General features: G+C 39.3%; 1 protein-coding gene across 1 annotated transcript; it reads right to left on the bottom strand.

The window, feature by feature from the left end:
- Positions 1–12,663: 12,663 nt before the first annotated feature.
- Positions 12,664–20,074, bottom strand: LOC131676958 (probable RNA-binding protein 19). The gene is made up of 5 exons (XM_058956410.1): positions 19,931–20,074; positions 18,851–19,807; positions 18,212–18,761; positions 13,291–13,936; positions 12,664–13,233 (listed from the first exon to the last, which is right to left on the bottom strand). The coding sequence occupies exons 1-5, from the start codon at positions 19,964–19,966 to the stop codon at positions 12,864–12,866; spliced, it is 2,559 nt and encodes an 852-aa protein (XP_058812393.1). The 5' UTR covers positions 19,967–20,074; the 3' UTR covers positions 12,664–12,863.
- Between the last annotated feature and the right edge of the window lie 411 nt (positions 20,075–20,485).

The raw sequence follows: 20,485 nt of genomic DNA, 5'->3' as shown, positions 1-20,485 counted from the left end.
TACAGTAATTTCAGAATAGCTTGTAAAGGTTTTCTACTACTATATTTCGATACTCTGAATTTGTGGGATATTTATGTCTTTGACAAAGTTGTTTGAAATAGCACTTTCGAAAACTTTGCTGGAGACATTAAGTCTCGACCCAAATTTGGTTGAAGAGTAATTCTTGTCTATAATTACTTCTAGGAGGATTAACCATCAAAATTATTCTATCAGCAGATGAACAGTTTTACGTTTTGAAATTCTTCAATGTTACTTAACATCGAAATTTGGCAGTTTCGAATGAATGTGATCGTGACCGTTAAAAATTTATCGAGCATTAATTTTACTTTTCCTCATTAGTCAACCTCACAACTTGCAGTACTAGTACGTAGCACACAAAATTTTAGTACGCCATTCATTGCATCCTGCTAAGAGGCTATTCATATAGTTGATAATACAACAAAAATCCAACGCTCATAAAACCGATCCTGACCTGCTAGAGACAAAATTACATCAGCTTTCAACTAGTTTCTGAAATGTTATTCTTGTTGTTAACCATATTGAATTGTTGTCTAAACTCTACGCAATCTAAAAAAATACATTTTCAGCAAATGTTGAAATGTATGTAAGTTTTCGGTAAACAAGCTTATGTTTTATATGCAATCAACCTATTCAAATTTAGATTCCCATTCGAAAAATTGTCTCTAATCCATATTTTGAAGCATCTTTCCAAAAATGAGCTCATAATAATTCAGACAGTTATTTTATTTTACATTGAAGTAATCTGACAACTATGGGATTTTGGCTAAGAGATAAGTTACAAGATCCTCTTCCCACAATTTTCCAAAAGTTCTCATGACGCTTTAAACACTGTTCTCAATGTAGTGATCAGAGAATATTTTTCCAAAAATATTTTGTGGAATATTAAATTAAGTTCGTCAGCATCATTTTTTTTTCAATTCAATTAATTTTGGTTTGGGGGGGGAGGGGGTTTAACCCCCAAAACCCCCCTGGCTACGCCACTGACTTAACTTAATAAGGTTTGTTTGCCTTTTCGCATTTTTGTGCCGCGGGTCATTAACGGCTTTCATTGCAAACAATCGGGACACACTGCCAGGTTCGTTGTAAAAAGTTCGGCGGAAATCACGGGGATAATTCCCATGGAAGGGATGTTGAAAAGTGTTCCTGCTGCGTAGGTGGTCCCCATGATCTTCGTCCACCTTCGAATCTGTAAATTCGTTGAACCACGACCAAATGAACCGAAGCGGGTCCTTATTGCGTGATCCGTAATTCCAGGAACAGGAGATTGCGACGACGCAGTTTCTCAGGAGCGTGCAAATCTAGCTGAATTAGCAGAGAAGAGCAATGTCGCCCTGGAGTAGTATTGCAGAGAATGATCCTTGTGAAGTGATCCGTTGTACCTCCAGCAGTTCGATGTTTAGCAGACGGCAGCGCTCTTCGTATGTTGGCTAGTTTATTGGGTCACGCTACAGCAACAACCGCAGAGCATACCTTACAAATTTACATTGAACACCTTCAATCCTGGCAATTCAGTTAGCATGGTACGCATTAGATTCTAGCATTAAGCTTACAAGCGAACAACATAATGACTTTGAGCATAAAGTATAATCCCAATGGGTCCGTGTTAAGTCAGACCGGACTCAGTGACAATATATTGATTTCGAGAAAAACGAGTTTAAAGTTTCAATCGCAGCATCCTATACGTTATAATTGAAAATTAATTTTTGACGTAATTCTTGTTTATTGTTACATATTTCCAATCTGGAAATCTAATGTAGCTGAAGAAATTCTTTATCTAGTGCTATCATTATCTCATTTTTTGTTGTTTTGCTACTTAACACCGACCAATTGTCGTAGTGAAGTTCAAAAGTCATTTCACGATCCAGAGTGACACCGATATCCTTAATGTGCTGTACTCACATTAGAGAGCTTCCGCAACTATGATAATCATACACGATTGGCGATACCTAAACACATAAAGATTTTTTTTGCACCACTCCTCGAACAAATGCAGCATACCCTGTAGCTCTAAACCGTCAGATAGGAACTCGATAATTTTAAGAATTTTCATATCAGTTTAATTTTACCTATACGGCGATCAAAACACCTCCGCCGCGAGTTTTACAGCTATTCAAAGAGGACCGGTATCGTCATCCGAAAGGGGAGAATGCTGCAACACGGAGTGAATGTGTGTTGGGGTCGTAAGAATTTGTTTTTCAAATACTCGCCAGGAGCGGGAGCCCGAGGGTTTCCACCACCCATAATGGAATACCTTAATCCAACGCTAGACGTGGCTGGTGATGCCCTTCGACTCCTGGCGGTGTTATAGGTGTTGGCGTTAGGTTTACAAAAGAAGATTTGAGAAATTTTGGAACAGAATATTCCCCGAATTAACGAAACAAAATCCCTTCAGGACAAGTCGACGGATACAATGCGGTAGTTTTCACATCAAGTTCAGAGTAGGCAAAGCGCAGGTCATGCTTACGATATCCCTCCCTTTGACTACAGAGTTCAAGAGTTTTACAACATGTCAAGATTCTCCCTACCATAGCGGTCATTTCGGCATTAGTTACTTCTGGTCTTATACAAGACAAGTAAAGCCAGAATATATTTATCGACTGTACAAAGATTGGAAAGGAATAAAATTTTCCCCTATCTGTTTTGGACCGGACTAGCATTCAAATTCATTTTGAACCAGGCCGGGTTTAAAACGCTACAGTTACACCAATCATGCTAGTATTGGACCTTCTTCTTCTTCTAGTTCTAGTTATTTTCCGTCGACCTATATCCGCTACGAGGCCAAACACCGACGCCAGAGAAGTGACTCCTACTATCTGGACTAGATACCGACCCATCAACACATGGATCGGGACCAACGGCTTTACTTCCCCTTCCGAAGGAAGGCGTGACCACAGATTTTTATCACCTCAGAAAAATCCCGTTAAGTATCTACATATTCGTATAAATATTTATTTATTTCGTCAATTCCAATGTGTATTCTACTACATTGCGGTTATATCTCTGACATTACAAACCCATCCTTTTTTTCTTATTCTGAAGGGCATAGAAAACTTTTTAAGCTGATAAAACGAATCTAATTTTGTAAAAATGGTTTTTGTGGAGGATGAGGCAAAGATAAAACATGATTAAGAATATTTTAAAATCGATACGGCAGTCCACACATACATACACAGTCTTTTTTTCCAATCTCAACGAACTGAGTCGAATGGTATATGACATTCAGCCCTCTGGTCCACGAATTTGAAAGTCGAGTTTCAGAATAAAATTTAAACAAGGAAGGCAAAACCTGTTACAAGTATTGTTTTAATGAATATTATATAAGAATTTCGAGTCTTGAACATGTAACCAAATACTGAAACTTCGATTTGATACTATCTTGAAATATAATATCTTATAATTTCTTCGAGTAGATGTTCACACAAAAGCAGGATACGACTAACCAGAGAAAAGATTATGATTAGCAACTGAGCAACTGTTGTCGTTAAGTGTTGCGTTATAATTAAATTCCGCATGTTATGTGTCCGAACACGTGTTCTGCTTAGGTTTCCCCTGTTCACTGGCAGAAGATTGCAAGTAACTTTCTTTTCATGCCACCCGTTCAACCACTGCCTGTTTCGTTTCCCATATGACATAGTATATGTAGCACATGTCGTGAAGCGCATTGGTCGGAACCAAACTATTAACGACGAACTTTTCCCAACATCTTCGTGGCCCTTACAGTATACCTTGCACACCAAAAAGCTAAAGGAGATAAACGAGTGGATTTAGGATAAATTAATTAGATAAATGTTTACATTTCGTGCTGATAGCTCCGGTCGACGATCTCCTCGTACACTGTTTGCGTCTGGAACGAATCGGGGACACGGGAAGATAATTTCCATTGAGGAACATGGCTATATCACATGCGATACAATGTCAGACATTATGTTCAAAAGTTTGGCTGGATGTTTATAGCGATGAAATTTGTGCTATCGCGAATCAATCTTTGTGTTCAGTGGCATATCATACAAATATTACATGTTCTAATTTAAGTACCTGTGGGTAAAATTATCAGAATGGGTGTGTGGGAGGAGCGGGGTAGAAGAACTAAACGGGTAGCCAAATCGAGACAATTTAAACAAAAAAATATGGGGGACGTGGTCCAATTCGGACTCACAGCTATTTCTCAGCCATAAAGAAGCATCTTTGCTATAATCAAAGTTTGGAATTCCGCATCTGACGTCTTTTTGATCATCAAAATCGATTGAAAAATGACATTATTATTAATTTCTTCCTAAATTAGAAACTTACGTATAGATTCAAAAGTATGTGTGAAAACTGCGAAGTTAAAATTGAAAAAAAAAAATACGGAAAATATAATTATAGAACCGAACAGTGCGTGACAATGCCTCACTAACCCCTTAAGAGTTAGTGCGAGCAAGATTCTAATTTGGAAAAATGAACAACTGACATTTTTCAACCGATGTTGATGATAAACATGTCGCTAGATGCGAAACTTAATATTCTCTCTAAATGTTTATTAAAACAAAGCCTCTTCTTCATAAAAATGTTTTCAATGTTTTAAAGCAAAAATCGCAAAATAATGGTTATTTTTATATTGTTGTCCCAAAACCGCATAGTGTTTTTATTAAACGAACATACAATACATACTGTTGAAAAGGTCATTTAAAAAGCTGGAAATTGGCTGAAAAATTACAAATAAGCTAATTTTTTAGTGCCGAAAGCCTAAAAATAGGTTTTTTTTGCTAAAAATCAGGATTTTGAGAGTATACAACATTTATCAAACATTGTGTTGTGTTGCATTTGATAAGATCTACAACCTATACTAGGTCACTTGAAAAGTACAAAATCACTGTAGCACAGTGTTATTAAGATATTGAGAAATGACTATTCTGGGGGAAATAAGTATTGAGTCAAAATCTTCCAAGTGTGCAAACAATTGATCGAACTTCGAGTTATTTTGAAAATTATCTATTATTGTATTATATTATCTATTTCAATAATATTTTAATTTTTTTACATTCAGAGTGTACGGTACCAAATTTCATCACATAAAAACGTTCGTCAAAATTCACACTATATTACACTATTGAAGCCTAGATATCCAGAATCGTTGTCTCAGCTCGTTCATGACTCGTTTCGTGATTTGTGGGAAGAATACGCTTATGATATCTAGAAACTGTAAGACGAGTAACGGTGTGGTTTTTAGGAAGAACGATGGGGTACATTGTGGCTTCGTAGCGTGTATGAGGCGCAGCCCTTACACGACTTTCTAATCTCGTCACCATAAATACCGTGAGCTTTTATAAAGGGCTGTACCTTGAGAGCTTCCCACAATAAAGTCCATGTTTCAGCAACTTCTGCGAAGTCCTCTGCTCTTCGGCAAATGTCTCGGTCTGCGCTAAACGCCACAAAAAATTTTCTGACTTCTGGAACTCTTCTTTGTCGATTAGTCCACCGGGAAGATTCGGATCGAGATTACGCTGTGTGATGATAGCCACAAAACGATAAACATAGCGCATTGTACTCAGCAATCTATCCCAAGAAGAAAAGCGACTAAGATCTACGATAGGCAGTATTTCTTGATGTATATAAACCGATTTGAGTTCTAATTTGACTTCATATAAACTTGGCATTATGGGCCAGCTGTTTTCGCAATGATACAAGAATTCAGGTCCGGTAAACCAAGTGCCCTATATCTCCGGTCACAAGTGCGTGCGGTGAACAAATTTGATAGCATCTTGATCGCTAGAGCTTTCGGCGACTTTAAGGGTATAATTCTTTGAACTTTTTCTGCGGCTTCTGCATTGGGCCTCAGATTTGACGAATACCGGTAATGTTCCGGATCGTTAAAACCCCATATCTCCGGTCACAAGTGCGCGCGGTTAACAAATTTGATTGCATCTTGATCGCTAGAGCTTTCCGCAACTTTAAGGGAATAATTCTTTGAACTTTTTCAGCGGCTTCTGAATTAGGCCTCAGATTTGATGAATACCGGTAATGTTCCGGATTTTCAAAGCCCCATATCTCCGGTCGCAAGTGCGTGCAGTGAACAAATTTGATTGAATTTTATTTTCTTAAAAAATTCCGCAACTTTTAGTGTATATATTGTCATACTTTTCAGCGGCTTCAATTTAATTGCCTTTTTTGTCGGATTTCTTCCACTGTGCGGTGAGTCGACAAACCTGGAAGGAGCATCCAACATAGCTCTGGTCCTCACAAGTCCCTACCTCATGCTTCCCCGGGTTATGTGATTACAACGACCGCCAGCTAAGAGTTGTGTGCTTAGCTGGTAGTGCAGCCTGGGCACTGTTGTCCTTCTGACTTCAGCTAGATTGAGGAGGTACGTCGCGAGCGTCTGTTCACCAAGGAGGTGGGGCTCAAACAGCGTCTGTTCTGGCATCCAGCGGCTGAGTATGAAATGCTGTATCGCGTCAGCTATGCCTAAGGTGGCAGCCCACCAGCGCGATGTAGGTAGCGCGACCCCGGTAAGGTAGCCTACCGAACCCTCCCATTTACCACGAAAAGTGAAGAAGTGAAGAACCATGTGTTCAACGGATCAAGGTCAGGTTCAGCTTTCCACTTGGTAGCGTAGTAGACAACGTGAGAGCATCGAGAGCACTTTTTGTCAACCGTACACCAATCAGTGCAGCCTGTAACTCCAGTTTAGGTACGCGTAAAGGTTTTAGTGGGACTACTTTTGTTTTTGCTGCCACTAGACTGCACTTTATTTTTCCGTCCTATCTTTTTTCTGAAGAACAAGCAGCGGTGAACTGCTATGCGGTCCACTGTCAAAAATTGTCAGCGTGGAATATTTGACGTTTTGAAGGTGTCGCGTCGTTTCTGGTACGGTTGGAATGTCTGCTCTTATTTTTGTAGAGAAGGTAAAGCTATCATCGACCCACGATAAAATCAAACAGCGATATTCGACTCCTACACCAGGAGCACCGCCCATCCTCAGGCTTGAAGATGAAGATCGTATGACCGAATGGTTGGTTGGTATGGTCAAGGTTGGGCTCCCCATAAAACAAAATTTGTTTAGTTCTGTTTTATTAGTCTTATACACCAACAGGCATACCAAAGCCCCATTGGTGTTGGTCTTAATAATAAACTTATTACTAACATTCAAGTCATATTCAAAAATAGCGGTCATACAATAATTCCCAAAAACGGTAAAAAAGTCAAATGTGGTTAATAGATTGATTAAAAAGTCTAGAAAATCGCTGACGCAGAGTTTATCTAGACACGTTGAAATCGAAAGCTGAAGCAACCTGGTTGAAAATCCGCATCTATATGACCTTGCAAAGAGTCGGCGATGAACAAAGCTCTTGCTGTATTACTTCGAACATTTTAGGCTCCAGTTGAATCAGCTGACACCGGTTTACATAACTAGGTAATAGGACAGGATCTCTCCACGGCAATCTACGGAGCGTAAACGTAAAAAGCGTACGTTTTCAATTCTCTCAACGCCGTTATTGTAGTTTGGGCTCCACACTTCAGGGCAATATTCTAGGATTCATTGGGATAAAGCGCAGTACAGCGATTTGAGACAATAAACATCTGTGAAATTTTTGGCTATCCTGAAGATGCATCCTAGCGCTCGAGACGCTTTACCAACTGCATAGGAGACGTGTTGTTTTAACGTAAGTTGTGAATACAGAATCACTCCCAGGTCCTTCAAGTGACTGACGCGTTCGATTTCTGTTTCTAGTAGTATCGAATCCTTTTTCCGTGAAAATGACATTACCGAGTACTTCGGGTTTACATACATGCGGTTCATGTTACACCAGTCAGTAAAGGCTTGAAGCTACTGTTGGAGAAATCTCCAATCTTACGTATTATTCCAATTGTACGAATTGAAAAATCTTGAGATCATCCGCGAAGGACAATCGTGGAGTCTTCAGAATTAGATGTTCATCATTGAAGTATATCGGAAACATCAACGGTCCCAAGTGGCTTCCTTGATGTATTCCTGACGTAGAAGTGAATATAGGGCCCTGTCAATCTCGTATGACAACCGCTATCTCTCGGTCTGTGAGGCAAGATCGAAACCACTGCAAAGCATTCCAAATCTCTCCATTTTTGCTATTGTGATATCGTGGTTTAGCTTATCAAAAGACAGACGTGTAAACGACGTCAGTTTGAGCGCGACGTTCCATACTTCCATGTTATGTAGGATGTTAAGCATAACAGGTTAGATGCAGTTGACCGCCCGGACGTGAAGCCATGTTGATCGTCACTTAGGTACTGCTTACAGTGAGCCTGAAGAGGTTCATAATCACCAGTTCGAACATCTTCGACACAGCACTCAATGAAGTTATCCCACGGTAGTTATTGACGTCTCGCTTATTGCCCTTTTTATGAACTGGGAACACGTTCGCTGATTTCCAGCAAGATGGAAAACCTCTAGTAATATGGCTTAAGTCAAGAGGAAGCTCTTGTAGAGATGGGCGGGTATGGATTTTTTTCGTACCCTGACCCGACCCGTACCTGAATACAGTCGTGATTCGCTGGTTGGACACTTTTTAACAGGACCGCTTTTTAGTTGGACCTTCGCTAGTTGGACCATTGTCCAACTAAAAAGCATCTGAATGTCAAAATCTTATGTCAAATTTACTTTGACAATCAATCTGACAATTATTAGAGATGTGAATAGATGCAATTACACTCCTAACGTCTCCTTTGGAGAGTTTTTGACATCTGTCAGTCGGTCCAACTAACGAATCAAATTCGTTAGTTGGACAGAGGTGTGGCCCAACCAGCGAATCACGACTGTATTATTTTTGTAAACTTACCTTAACCCGAGCCGTACCCGGATTTTATAAATCTACAAAACCCGAACTGGACCCGAACCCGGCCCTGTAAAAAAATCCGAACCCGAACCCGTACCCGTACCCGACCCGTACCCGAACCCTACCCGTACCCGACCCGAACCCGACCCGTACCCGACCCGAATCCGACCCGCACTCGAATTAAAATAAATTAAAAACCGTGTCCGATCCGCACCCGATTTTCAATAAATAAATTTGACCTATTTGATTCGAAAGAGTAGGGGAGCCCGATGCTGGTTGGCGGAATTTTCATTTTCATCATTTTTCATTATTTAAGTAGATTGTGCCCTATTGAAAAATATTATCTTTCACGTAATAGAATTAAACTCAACGGAAATAACACAAACTCCACAAAATTAAGAATATTCGTTTATTACGTTCGTAAACTGTCACCCATGATTTTTATAAAACAAAATGAAATGCAACATAAGAAAACATATTGCTATGTTATTGCAGAGGTTGCTCGTGTTGCGTGAATTAGATACACTGTAGAGAACATCGTTAAGGACTATCATTTCGGCTGTTAGCGTGGAGTAACTGTATTGTTTTTTTTTTTTTGATATTTTTGTTTTTGAAAAAGACCCGGACATCAACATGGACCGTACACTACTCGTGAACGTCAATCATTCTAGTTGCTTCCAAAATTAGCCTGCAAAAACTTGGGCGTTTATTTTTGCTTTGCTATTGATAACGGCGAGAATGATTCGCAATCGTTCTAATAAATCTGCGTTCAAGCCCGTGATCTCGCAAACTGCATTCAGCAAAAACTTTTCTTGCCATGCTGCCATCATTGGAATTGCCTCCACTGGGTAATGACCCAATCTTTCCTGCAACGATGTGCCGTCTTTCCAACACGCCACTTTGGTGTTTCCTTCTCAAGACGTCGTCATAGACCACCGATTCTTCACATTTCCTTTCGATCATACCCATATGATGCTGCATAGCTCTAGTTTTCCGTTATCAGTTTATGAATGATTAACTCTTGACTACCTATCTGTTCTTCAATTTTCACATCTTTCGTTTCTCTTAGTCATACATTTTCCTAAAATAGCTAACAAAGTTGATACTGTAAATTAAAATATGTGTGATTGGGCTGACTAGCTAAACATCACACTGCGTTTTCCGCTGTTCAGATGGATTGAAACACGACTACATTGGAAAAACAACTAAGTGGGCCCTTCGCCACACTCGGGCAGTTTTGTTTGAGATTGTTTATCTATCTGTTTTTATTTTAAAAATAGTTGCTAGGTTACACTGACCGTTTTACTTTTAATGCTACAAATAGTACTAATATTCGCAATATTCAAACTAAAATAAAATGAGTTAACCAAAAATGATCTCCGAGATTGTTTCTTAAAATATACTATCAATTGTGGTCTTTCAAATGCAAAAAGAAGAAATCAATTTCACTTGCTCCATTTTGAGATATCAACATTTGAAAAGGATATGTTTCGTCTCAACAAGCTCTAAAAGTATTGTTAAGACGCTATTGAAGAAAAAAAATTATTTAAAAAGTTATAACGAAAAAACTGATTTTTTTAGGGTTACCCTATCACACAACATTCTAATAGTTATAAAATTAAAACAATTAAAGTTACAAATATGACATCCTCAGCAAAGTTGTTTAAAAAAGGCTCTGCTACAATTTTGCGGAACACTTGACTGTTCTATCTCTTCTTATTTCGAAAATAATGTGCAGATCGTTCAAAAAATTAGGACCACCCTAATGTCACCCAACTCAAAGGATGCCTCACAGATCATTTGTTCCGAAGACATGAAATCTCTAGAACCAGTGGTTTAGTCACAAGTTTTTTTTCATCCTAAATTCTGGATTCGGACCACTGTGCAATGGAGGATGATGTGCCACTGGTTTTACCAGAGGAGAGGGAGCCGTCACTATTGATGTGGCGGAAACCTGATCGCTGACAAAACAAAGATCGAGATGGCGGCCATTCCCTTTGGTAATAGGATTGATTTGTAGTAACGTGGCTGAGCTATAGCTGCCAAGTAGCCTCACTGCATGTGGGTGGAGAACGGAAGATTATGAAGGGAAGATTTCCATGAAATGCTAGGAAGATTAAAATCTCCTAGTACCATGATCTCATCAACAGCGTTAGCATCTTCGAGGATAGTAAAAACTGAGCTGCAGTGTGCTTCAACGTATTCGGTATCACGAGTGCGGTCGGGTGGAAGATACAACGCACACAAGTACAACTTACGGTCGCCAAGCTCGATAATCGTCCAAACCTGCTCTAGACAAACCCAAGAAGTGTTCTCGACGATTTTTGCGTTCAAGCTGGTTTTAACCGCTACGAATACGCCGCCTCCGGTGGATTTTCGGCTGTTGCTGGGGCTCCGGTCACAGCGAAACACATCGTATTCAGTACCGAACAACTGACTGGAAAACGTGTTCTCGTTCAACCATGTTTCGACGAAGACAATGATGTCAAAACTCTTATCGGAGACTGCAAGACGGTATTGCTCAACGATTGAATTAATACCACCAACATTTTGGTAGTATAGCAGCAGTTTATCCCGTCGTTGACCAATGCTGGAAATCGAAGAGCTTTGAGGCAAGGAAGAGCTCACAGATGCATTGTACTTGCCTGAGGTAGGTTTGCGGAAGATCCCTCGTCCCATCACATCATCTTCGAGTTTTAGTTGCGAAGTACATCAAATTAGCTAAGATTAAAAATCTATTCAAATCTAGAGTTCCTGGACCGCGATGGGTCACTGGTTTTTTGAAACGGCGCCGAATATTTCACGTAGGGACTCTCCGGTTGGATGACGAGAGATACCTTTTTTTCCTCTAGCTGAGAAAGGTTTTTCATCCATGGTTTCTATGCGAAAAAATCCTTTTCCAGTAATCATTTTCGTCGACGGTCATTCATCACACGTATCTGTGAATTCAATCGCTTTGGATCTGTTTTTCAGACCGCTCATGCGGTACTGGAACCTGTTGCTAGCTGATTGGCGAATTGAGCATACAGGGGAGTTGCTACCACGAAAGGAGATTGTTCGTAGCTTTACGAAGCAGTTAAAAATGAAAAACCTCGAATGCACTTTAAGTATTGGATTCAATTGATGTGGTTTACATTCATGATATGTGGATGCAGTTAACTATTCGTCACTTTTGTGTACAGCATCTACATCTATACATTCTACTTTTGAATACAGATCCAATGGCAAACTTTCAAGTGTGCAGCAAGCTACTAGCGTCCTCGAAAACTTGCTGATAGAAATTCAAAATCATATAACACATCAGCAAGTGGATGATTTTTTTTACAGTGATTTCTCCGGTGAGTGACTGGGCAGCGCTGATGATACTGGGCTTTTTTAAAGTCTGTCAGAGGATTTAACAGGTACAAAACAGTTCCCTCTTGATACCAACAATAGAGGCACATAGAGGTGTACTCTATATGCAGAACCATTATTCAGATGCTTCAATGAAAACCGAGGTGATACATTTTTAACTGAACATTTTTAGAATATCCAATAAGATCAATTTTTCCAGAATCATTTGTCATAACGACGGCATTAGATCTGTCTCATCGTCCATCCGCGCTTTTGAACGTATTGGGTGAGGAGTTTTGCCCTCCTAACATGATACAGAAAACTAAATCAAAACCAAGGTCGAAAGCCACATTCATCCTCGGTCGCAACTAGTGTTGCTAACGATGAGTACCTGGAAAATATCGAGAACATTAAAATGACATTTTCTTTTACGCGGGTATTAGGAATCATCCCTCTGAGGTGCGCGGTATTAGGCGTATTGACATGTCATTCATCAATGATTTTTTTCCAAGGGCAATGAGCAGTACATATAACTTTTATTTTTCATAACAAATATATTTAATGTAAAGTGAGTCACAACCGTTCATCAAAAATTTTCATTTTTTGACTCAAGTTTTACATGAAACGTTCTCAACCTCACGGTATTAGGGCATGTCACGGTACCACTGGACAATATGAAATGACATCGTTGGATTTTAAATAACGTATTTATTGTTCTCAAAACACAGCATCCATTTCATCCTCATCGTCTACAGCCAAACTTTCGGTGCCATCCTTTCCGCTTACTTCGCTGATCTGCGATGAATCAAATACACCTTTGCGGCTTCGTTTCGCCTCGTTAACTCCCCGTGCTCCGACAAACTTGTCAACCGTACGTTTTCTTAAATCCTCAACATCATCTTCTGCTTCTGCCCATTCTAGTACCAGTCGACGGCCGTACAAGTGAGTACTACTACACAACGATTCGAATGCCCGTTTAGCATCGTCTTCGGTGATAAAATCAACAAAACAAAAACCGCGATGACCTTCATCCGCGCCGGACACCAGCTTTTTGGGTAGCCGGACAGATCTCAGCTCTCCAAACACGCTAAAAATAGAAATTGTCAAATGATTTCAATCAATGCAATTGAATAAACGTTTATACCAGAAAAGATCACGAATTTCTTTTACATTCGCTTGGAACGGAACGTTCCTAACGAGAATTTTTGTGCCCGTTTGCTTCTTGAACTTTGAAACCTTCCTACCCGTAGTCGCACTTTCTGCATTTAGAACCCGATCGCTGCGAGACAGTTCCACTTTTCGGCCATCTATTTGAACTGATTGCAGATTTTTTAACGCAATATCCGCCGATTTTCTGAGCTTAAACTGTATGAAGCCATAACCCCGACTTTCGGTTCGATCGTCTACCTTCTTGCGCACTACTTGTATGGAATGAATTGCACCGACATTCCTGAATGTTTCTTTTATCGTGTCCTCGTTAGTTTTGAAACTGAGGTTTTTGATGAACAGAGTTGTGCCTTCCTCAACTTGTACATCGGATTGCTCGGTATTCTCCGTAGCAATGGAATTTTCCTTTTTGGGAGATTCGACTGATGGCTCGTGCTGCTTGTTTGAATTATTCCGCTTTTCTTTGATTTCGTCTGCCGTCGTGCGCTTGTCGGTCTTTTCTGTTTTTTTGAAAATATTCTCTGGTGCCCACTCGAGATAGAGAGGCAGTGACTTGAAACGTGTGTACGCTAGTTTTTTGAATGCCTTTTTAGCTTCACTAGAATCCAGAAATTCAACCACCGCTGTAAAGAAAATAGATCAAAATGGAAATGCATTATAAATTTGTTATATTAGACTTGTTTCGCTCTATTGAATTACAGTTTGCGGCTAACCCTCCGTAAGTCGCGCGAATGGCGAAATAAATAAGCAGTCGCTGGTGCCCTAGGACGAATTCTCTAGATTATCGGGCGGCGTGCACTCAATGCACCAGCCTGAGTGACGGAAAGCTAAACTACCATACCAGCGAGACCAATATTCGTAAATCAAGGGATCATAACTACATATATTACAATACAAACGGTAAACCAGTTTCGTGAACCAACATTTTTGGGTCAAGTAGGTTCTAGCGTTGTTTTTTAATTCAATAGTTGATTTTAAAAATCAAAAACTGAATTCTTATGCCATTTTCGTTTTAGGCAGTGCACTATAGAGATGGTCGGGTTCGGGTTTTTGGACCCGAAACCCGGACCCGACCCGAACCCGACGAGTTTCGGGTCGGGTTCGGGTTCTGTAAATTTAAGCTTCTCGGGTTCGGGTCGGGTTCCGGGTTTTCAAATTTGAAATTCTCGGGTTCGGGTCGGGTCCGGGTTTATGAAATTTTGGACTTTCGGGCTCGGGTCGGGTTCGGGTTTTTCAAATTGGAAATTATCGGGGTCGGGTCGGGTTCGGGTTTTGAACAAAACAACCCATCCATTTCATGACACTGTTTGCGTCTATAATCAAAACGCAGTCTTTTTTGTAGTAGTGAATTATACTTCGTAATACGAATGGATGACACATATAACCGTACCAATTGTTAGCACCTCTGAATCGCTAGAATTCGTCGTATTTTCTGGTGCTCAAATATTGTATTTATTCATTCTTGCATAAAATTCCGTCTCTTCAGATTCGCAAACTGCCTGAATTATTTAATTTTTTAAACGAACATTCATGAAAGATCATTCACAGGGCCGGCTTTACACTTTTAGCACGAGTGGGTAGTAAGCATAGGGTGAGGGTAATAGAATAGGGATTTGTCTCATTTTCGCAATACACACGCTTGCATTACATTTACATTAAATCACTTGCAATGTGTTTGTGTAAATGAAGTTGTTGTGCATCGATATTTTCAAATGTGTGCCCGAGATACATACGTGGCAGATTTCAAATTTATGAAAATGTCCAAAATTTCGAGTGGGTAATTACCCACTCGGTTATTTTCGAGTGGGTAGTACTACCCATACTACCCACGCTATCCGCCGGCTCTGATCATTCAACAATACGAGTTTCACATCTAAAATCTCTTTGCGTATTATTTTTCATGATAATTAGTAATAAACCAAGTCAACAGGAATTTATTGGAAAATATCGGTTAAACTTTCTATAATGGAATATAAATTTCGACAGGTACTTTAAAACCGATACCCTCTAAGAACGGTTGGTTTCAAAATCGTCCAATGAAGGACGTTCGTTGGACCAATTAGGACAACGTCCAAATAACCGTTCAACAAACGTCCATCGTTGGACCCTTGTAGAACGATTTTGAAACAATTTTTTGGACGTCTCAGTGGGTACTTAGGCCGCGGCGACTTTTTCTCTACGTAAACGGTTTTGTGGGGTACATTCGTACCCCACAACTAAAATCGCTCTAGTATGTCTAATTTTTATTAAATTTATAATTGAATTGGATAGTTTTATTCCAAAATCATTCGTAAAGTAATCTGTTTAAAAATATTCGTGTTTTGACTATTTAAGTATGTAATATTTCATTTTGTATAGAACAAGTCTTTAATATACGTCAAAATTCCCTTGTTTGTTCATATTGCTATAACTCCGGTTCCTTTTCAACAATTTTTTTCAAAAACCGGTCAAAAAGTATTTATTCCAATCCTTTTTGAAAACCAAACGCCAACACAAACGTTAAAAATACAGCAATATGCAGTAACAGAGATGAAACAGGAAGGCGTCGAAGGAATAGGTAGAGCCGGTGCATTGTACGTGTATATAAAGTATGTTCCAGAGCCTGGGCTGCAGAAGATAACGAATCGAATGATGCGTCTTGCATAGTATATACAAATCATATTCACAAATGTGTTTTGACTCTTTCATCCGCAAAAGCAAAAATTACGATACCGATCCAAACACATTTTCTAGTTACTTTGCTGTAGTGCTTTGTTATACCAAATAACAGTTACTATTATTCAGCAGAGTTGGAACTTATACAATTTTACACAAGTTTCTCGCTTACTATGTATCGATATTTTGCTTTTAAAAAAATATATAATTTTTTTTTGAATTATGTACACATGACAAAACACTAACGCTAACGGTTTTGTGGGGTACATTTGTATCCAAAACAAACTTTAAGCAAGCACTGTTAAATTGGTCAAATGAAACAAATAGGTTGTACCTGCCTTCACGGCAGTTTGATAATCAAATTGGTTTATGATAAAGATTTCTTGCAATTAAAATAAACTGTAACGGAAAAATAAGGATTTGGACTCATAAATTTGGTGTCATTATGGCGGCTCAAATTTAAAAAGGGCATTATTTTTTTAAAATCAGATAGTTTAGGCCAAATTTATTTTCTAGAGACTGTCTTTGTTCCATCAGACCTAAACCTAGCTTCACTTCCGCCAGGTTTCGTTGGTCATGACACTCATATGGTGATGGGATAATAGCACCATTATCAAATCAGTGGTCCATATATGATACAAGCACTTTCTGTCAGATTGTTCCCGGGCTGAGCTGTTACATGATCCGGATTCCTTCGTGAAAATACATGAATTTCCACGAACTTAACGAAATGAACGCAAAAATTTGGTGTGTTCTGTTGAAGCCATTAACGGATTTTTAAAAGTTTGGAGTCGTTCCGAGAGCTCCTTTGGAGATGTCGAAGCATCTCTATTGGCGCGCATACCCTATAATTTGAAGCATAAAATAACTTAGATACCCAATCATAGATCGCCCTAACGCTACTGATGGGACATCAAGAACACGTCAGAAAATGATTGATACCTTTCGATACAGATTTGACCGTTCCAACCAGTAACGTGGGTGACGTCATGTAAACTGTCGAATACAAATTGCCAATTGCCATAGCCTAATTTAATACAAGTAATAAATTATACGAAACTGCCTTGCAGGAATGGTTTCTGATAAAAAATCAGAAATTTTGGTTAATTACGACGGGCAAGGTTGTTGGAAACTGTAACCATTAAGCTTTCTCTGTTTCCCCATTAGTTGGTCGCCGATTTAACTTAATTTCCGGTTAAGATATCAACGATTTATCAAGTTTCTCAGCACGTTACAAATTTGACGTTCAATAATAGTAAATATAAATGCGGATTCTACTCGGCAGTGATTTGTTTTTCCATATGCAGATATAACTCAATGCGTATGGTGCTACTTCAGATTCGAGTGATTCTACTATTCTTAGATGAGTCAAGGATCCAACTCGGGTGCCTTGAATTAAAAATCTTCGAGATCTTTGGTTGATTCTCCGTATTAGCAAGTTAGATTCGGATCGGGCTTCTCAAATTTTAAATTTTCGGGTTCGGGTCGGGTTTTCAAATTTTAATATTTTCGGGTCGGGTCGGGTTCGGGTTTTATAAAATTTTCATTCTCGGGTACGGGTCGGGTTCGGATTTTTAAATTTTCATGCGCTCGGGTTCGGGTCGGGTTCGGGTTCGAAAAAATTGAAACCCGACCATCTCTAGTGCACTACACCGGTGTTACACTCATTCAACCCCGGGTGTAATCAGACTATCTCTTTTCTGCATTACACCAGTATAGCACCAGCTAAAAATGGTATTAGTTGCTGATAGCACAGTATCTTATTGGATTAATTGTACATAATTAATATACTATTTAAAATAGGTATGTAGTTTGCGTTTCGACTGCGTCTCATCCGACACTCACTTAGTGACAGGACAAAGTTAGCGCCGGATTGATACTAGCTCTAGCGGGGACACAATTTGTGTTCCTGAGCACACCCCTAGTCTTGCGGAACACCACGCTCAACGTTTTTTTGGAGCTAGCGTCAATCCAGCTTAGTTCTGTCACTAAGTTAAAGTCGTATTCGGATGAGAAGTCGAAACGCAAACTCCATATTTCATTTAGTTTTAGGTTTTATGCTTTTCACGCGCAAAGATGGTTTTAGCTTAGGTTTTAAGCAATTTTCTCCCTAATGAAGATAAAATAGCTTTTACCTAAATTGTTCTCCATAAGGAGAACTATAGCCAACATGTTAAATTTATCCCAAACGCTTACACAAGATAGATTCTGTATTCTACCAAACTTTCCTATGACCTCTGTACCTGTAATTCCACTTGGTGGCAATATTACTCGTCCCAGCAGCCCAAATTTCTCAAATCGCTCGGTGATCTCAGCCACTTGTGTTTCCGCTGGTAAATTCTTGGCCAAAATTGTGGTGTTAGATCTATTTTTGGTAACCTCGTTAAAAGCATCAAGATGTATCCCACAATCCTCTAGAAACTTTTGCATTTCCATAACGATTTCTGTTTCACCCAATGCCAATCGTACCGCTGCGCTTGTGGTGCCCCCATCAGTGCTAAGTACTTCCTCTTTAGACTTTCCGTACTTTTTCGCTATGACCTCAGCAATGGCATTTTCACCCATAAACAATGTGTTCCAGTTATGCGATGATTGAGCTGTTTTTTGCAATTTCTTCACTTTCTTCTGTTTGAAGCTCAGTCCAGAATTGTCTTCCTCTGTGTTCGTTCGCTCCGATTCATCCACTTTTGCAGGTAATATGTGAAACATCCGTCCATGGAAGAATGTCCCATTTAGGTTGTTATAAGCTAGAACAGCATGCTCAGGTAATAGGAAAGTAACCGTTCCGAAACCCTATAACGAATAGAAAAATAGAACGAACGTTAAGGATAACAAACTTCTCCCGCAGCGGGTAGCGGAAGGATACCATTCAACACCATTACCTTCAGCTTTCTAGTGTTAAAATCAATTGGTAAATCAATCTCTGCTACAGGTCCAAATTGCTCAAATAACCCTTTTAAATCTTCTTCCTTAACCGAATATGCCAAATTGCGGTAGAACAACTTTCCACTCTCAACGATACTGTCACTGCAAACAGATTCTTTCTGTCTAATCCATTTAGGATTTTCACTCTTAACAGACTTCTTCGCTGCCCCAGTTCGCAACCGATCTTTGGCGGAAAAATCAACCACTTTGACCTGTTTTCCCCCAAGAAAACTTTTATCTTTCAGCAAAGCTTTCCTCAACTCAGCTTCCGTTTTGTAGCCCACATATGCAAATCCTTTCTGCTTTGGCGGTATTCGAATCGAATACGGCTTGATTGGTTTAAAGAAGCGAAACAAATCCTGGCGCTTTGTTTTGGTTGGGATGTTGTGAATTTTTACTACGAACAGATTAACTAATTTTCGTTCTTTGGCCTCTGTCTGTTGTACATCCCTTGCCCCATAGGAAATCTCTTCTGACTGATCATGATCGGTTTGCGACTCCTGACTGTCTTGCTGCAATTGATTGTCCCAAACCGCTAATCCTGCTTTTTTCTGGGTTTCCACAAATTCTTTGAACATGGGATCGTTTTTGTGCTTCTGCAAAATCTCGTCAGCTGTTTCAATTTTATATGTGCTAGGTTTTTTCTTAGTACTTTCCTCGACATTTTTAGTACTATACTTGCTCCACGTTTTAATCTCTTTAACTTCTCCAAGGGCCACACATGGAGCCACGGCTATTTTCGATGTTCTCAGAAAAGTATTATTGAAGTGCTGAATTGCTTGCGTTGCCTGTTGCTCTGATTCGAAGCCAATAAATCCAAAGTTTCGAAATTTTCCTTCAGGCGTGTATTTCAGTTGAACATCCGTTACGATTCCGCAGCGACTGAAGTGATCACGTAATTTGGACTCGGTGATCTAAAAAAATACGAATTTTTCCTAAGTAATTGGATCGAAGCAGCCTGTTGGTTTATATGGTTTATATACAATGTAAACCATTTGATATTTTGAATTAGACTGTCTTGGCTCTGTGGCACTTACCCCATTTGGGATGTTCTTAACAATAATTCGTGACATATTTTAAATATTGTAATATAATTGGGTGTGAGTTATTTTACTGTATCGTTTTTCACTACAAAATAATAAAATTAAGTAGCTGTTAATGATACACGTGCCACTGTTTTGTTATTATTATCGAATGTTATGACAGCGGCAAGCGAATAATATGAAAAAATAATGTCGGCCATCAGATGGCACGAGAGTGCAATGCTGATGTTTTTATTCTGGCTGCAGTTTAAACTGGACATAATCGACACGATAAAACCATATGCAATTAAACATCCTTTCATGTGCGTTCTCATGTTAAAAAGTAAGAGAAAAGATTTCCCTTTGAATTTCACATGAAAATCCATATTCGCATGAATTTCATTTAAAAACCATATTTTCCACACTCGAATGGATATTCAAGTGGCAACCATGTGCATTTCATGTGTTTGTGGATTGAAATAATTCAATAATTTCCACATGATGTTAACGTGTTAAGTTTTTTCAGTGTGAAGAATCCAATCAGCGACAATTGGCGATTCTACGTTGAAA

Source organism: Topomyia yanbarensis, chromosome 1, assembly GCF_030247195.1.
Source record: "Topomyia yanbarensis strain Yona2022 chromosome 1, ASM3024719v1, whole genome shotgun sequence".
Taxonomy (NCBI): domain Eukaryota; kingdom Metazoa; phylum Arthropoda; class Insecta; order Diptera; family Culicidae; genus Topomyia; species Topomyia yanbarensis.
The sequence above is the reverse complement of the archived record's forward strand: the minus strand, read 5'-3'. Positions and strand labels throughout refer to the sequence as shown.